At 35.8% G+C, this 2,116-nt stretch overlaps 1 protein-coding gene across 1 annotated transcript; it reads right to left on the bottom strand.

Annotated features, from left to right (window-relative positions):
* Positions 1-232: 232 nt before the first annotated feature.
* LOC104210629 (uncharacterized) lies at positions 233-1,750 on the bottom strand. The gene is made up of 2 exons (XM_009759582.2): positions 1,480-1,750; positions 233-573 (listed from the first exon to the last, which is right to left on the bottom strand). Exons 1-2 carry the CDS (start codon positions 1,748-1,750, stop codon positions 233-235), a joined length of 612 nt encoding a protein of 203 aa, XP_009757884.2.
* Between the last annotated feature and the right edge of the window lie 366 nt (positions 1,751-2,116).

The following is a 2,116-nucleotide window of genomic DNA, read 5'->3' as shown; positions in this document are numbered from 1 at the left end:
CTTAGATCTAATTACAAGCATATTCAAACCCATCATAATGTTGCAGAGGCATCTATAAAGTTCGCTGCCCATCACACGAATTTCAAAGGAAACAAAACATAGAGGTAATTTAGATTTATTTACAATGCATAAACTACTAGCAGAGCAATTAACACGAACACATACGAGATGCCAGATACAAATGTAGAATTCTGCTGCATTTAGTTCGTGATTCCAGTTATGTTTGCTGAAATTACGCCTTCTTCTTCTGTTGTCGATGATCAGGAACCAACAAATTGTCGAGATAACGAGTGCCCATAAATTCTTTCATCATAAAGACTCTTAGGACATCTTCAGGTGTTTGATGTGCAAATGAATCAGCCTCAACTCTATTTTCAGAACCTAACTTCAGCTCCCTGCTTTCCAGCATCTCTGACCTATCTAGCAATGCCAGAGCATCACTACGAACGGTGGTATTCGTACTTGAATTAGTACCAATGTTTTCCTTGATACATGACTTGTCTTGTTTCTTTTGACACTCAGTTTCCATTTCACGAACTGTGTCGGAGTAAATTTTGGCAACTGCCTTCCCACCTGCACATGAGAAAATAGCTTGGACATTATACAAATTTCACCATGAGTTTTATGTAACAATTCAACACGTTTTCATTTTTCCCAATTTCACTTTAGAGTTTGCTAGTACTTTATTTTCAAGTGCTTGCAATCTATGTTGAGCAGACTCTCCAAAATGTTGTTGCACCCGTATCGAATCATTAAAAATGCACTAATTTTGTAGGATCTGACACACACCCGGCAATATTTTTGGAAAGTCTGAGCATCGTAGCATGCAATTATCTGATCAATTAGATTGCTTAATTGAACTGCTAACGCAACTCATGGTGGCTATACTTGCATACTCAAGCTCAAGATCTTTAATCATGGCTAACACACCCAGCAATTATCTCTTTTTTGAAATATCTAAATTCGAATCCAAGTTAAATCTACAAACAAACACTATTTACCACATGCCCGTGTTCAAGTCAGTTTGCGCGCCTAGACTATTCCACTGCATTCCTGCTACTTTTTTTCTATACATATACCATTTTCCCTCATTTTATCCTTATCTATTTATTTGGAAGTAAATAATTTTTTGCTTGTAAAATTTTCAAATATTTTCTATTTAATTATAAAACTGTCACTGAGACTAGTTCTTTTCTTTTTAATTTTATGTGGAGGAGCATGAACTATTTTCACTTAGAATTTTACATGGAGTAAAAAATCTAATAATTCTGATAATCAAAATAATCAGTCTTAAGAGGGAAAAATAAGCAAGAAAAATTGTTACCCATGGTGATTTGGAAAAAATATTACCCACAACATTTTCACATCAGTCCACATTAATCTATATCTAAATTCATTATAAACATAGAGTGCATGCACCTTTTTCTATGATTTGGGGGGGCGGGGGTGGAAAAGGTCTAAATGAATAAGGGAGCAAACCAGGAATGAAGATGTTGGCTGCTTCTTTGACGGCAAAAACGGAAGCATTTTGGATGAATTTTGTGCTGAAACTAACGATCTTAGCCCGACCTTCATCATCGGGTATGTACTGATCCAGCTTCTGTATGCCGTTAACTCTAATGACGTCGTCGATCTTTCTAACGGCAGCTGCACTGTAATAATAGGTAGTATTATACACCTTCTTCACCGGATCCGGTGTGTATCCTTTCACCGTTTCTTTGCCGGAATTAATGAAATCCCAGATTCTCATTTTTCCTCCTTGCTACTTACCTCGGAAACTAGGGAAGATTAGAAAAATGGTAATGGTAGTACTACACTGGAAAGGGGAGCCAACTTTTGTGCTTTTTAGCAGGGGGCTTTAAGTCATTGTCTCTTATAGGATAGGTCGGGTTGATTCGGATTTTGCAATTATGAAACGAAATCAATTGTGTTGGATTATTAAATATAAAAATCAAACCAAACCAATAAAATTCGAATTTTTCAATCTCGATTTTTTTCGGGTTTTCGAGTTATTCGGATTTTTTCGGGTATACTCTTTGTAGCACAAAATATATCATTTGTGCTTAAAATATTTCGTTAATCCTAGTAAGATACAACTATATAAGGTATTTTCCAA

The sequence above is a fragment of the Nicotiana sylvestris genome, chromosome 6 (assembly GCF_000393655.2).
Source record: "Nicotiana sylvestris chromosome 6, ASM39365v2, whole genome shotgun sequence".
Taxonomy (NCBI): Eukaryota; Viridiplantae; Streptophyta; class Magnoliopsida; order Solanales; family Solanaceae; genus Nicotiana; species Nicotiana sylvestris.
This window is presented reverse-complemented; position numbering and strand designations above follow the sequence as displayed.

Bases quoted from the DNA above. Each gene is read 5' to 3' on its own strand.
- LOC104210629 (XM_009759582.2), bottom strand. From the start codon at position 1,750: ATGAGAATCTGGGATTTCATTAATTCCGGCAAAGAAACGGTGAAAGGA. The intron at 574-1,479 runs GTTTGCTCCCTT...TCTCATGTGCAG, and splicing joins AGCCAACATCTTCATTCCTG to GTGGGAAGGCAGTTGCCAAA.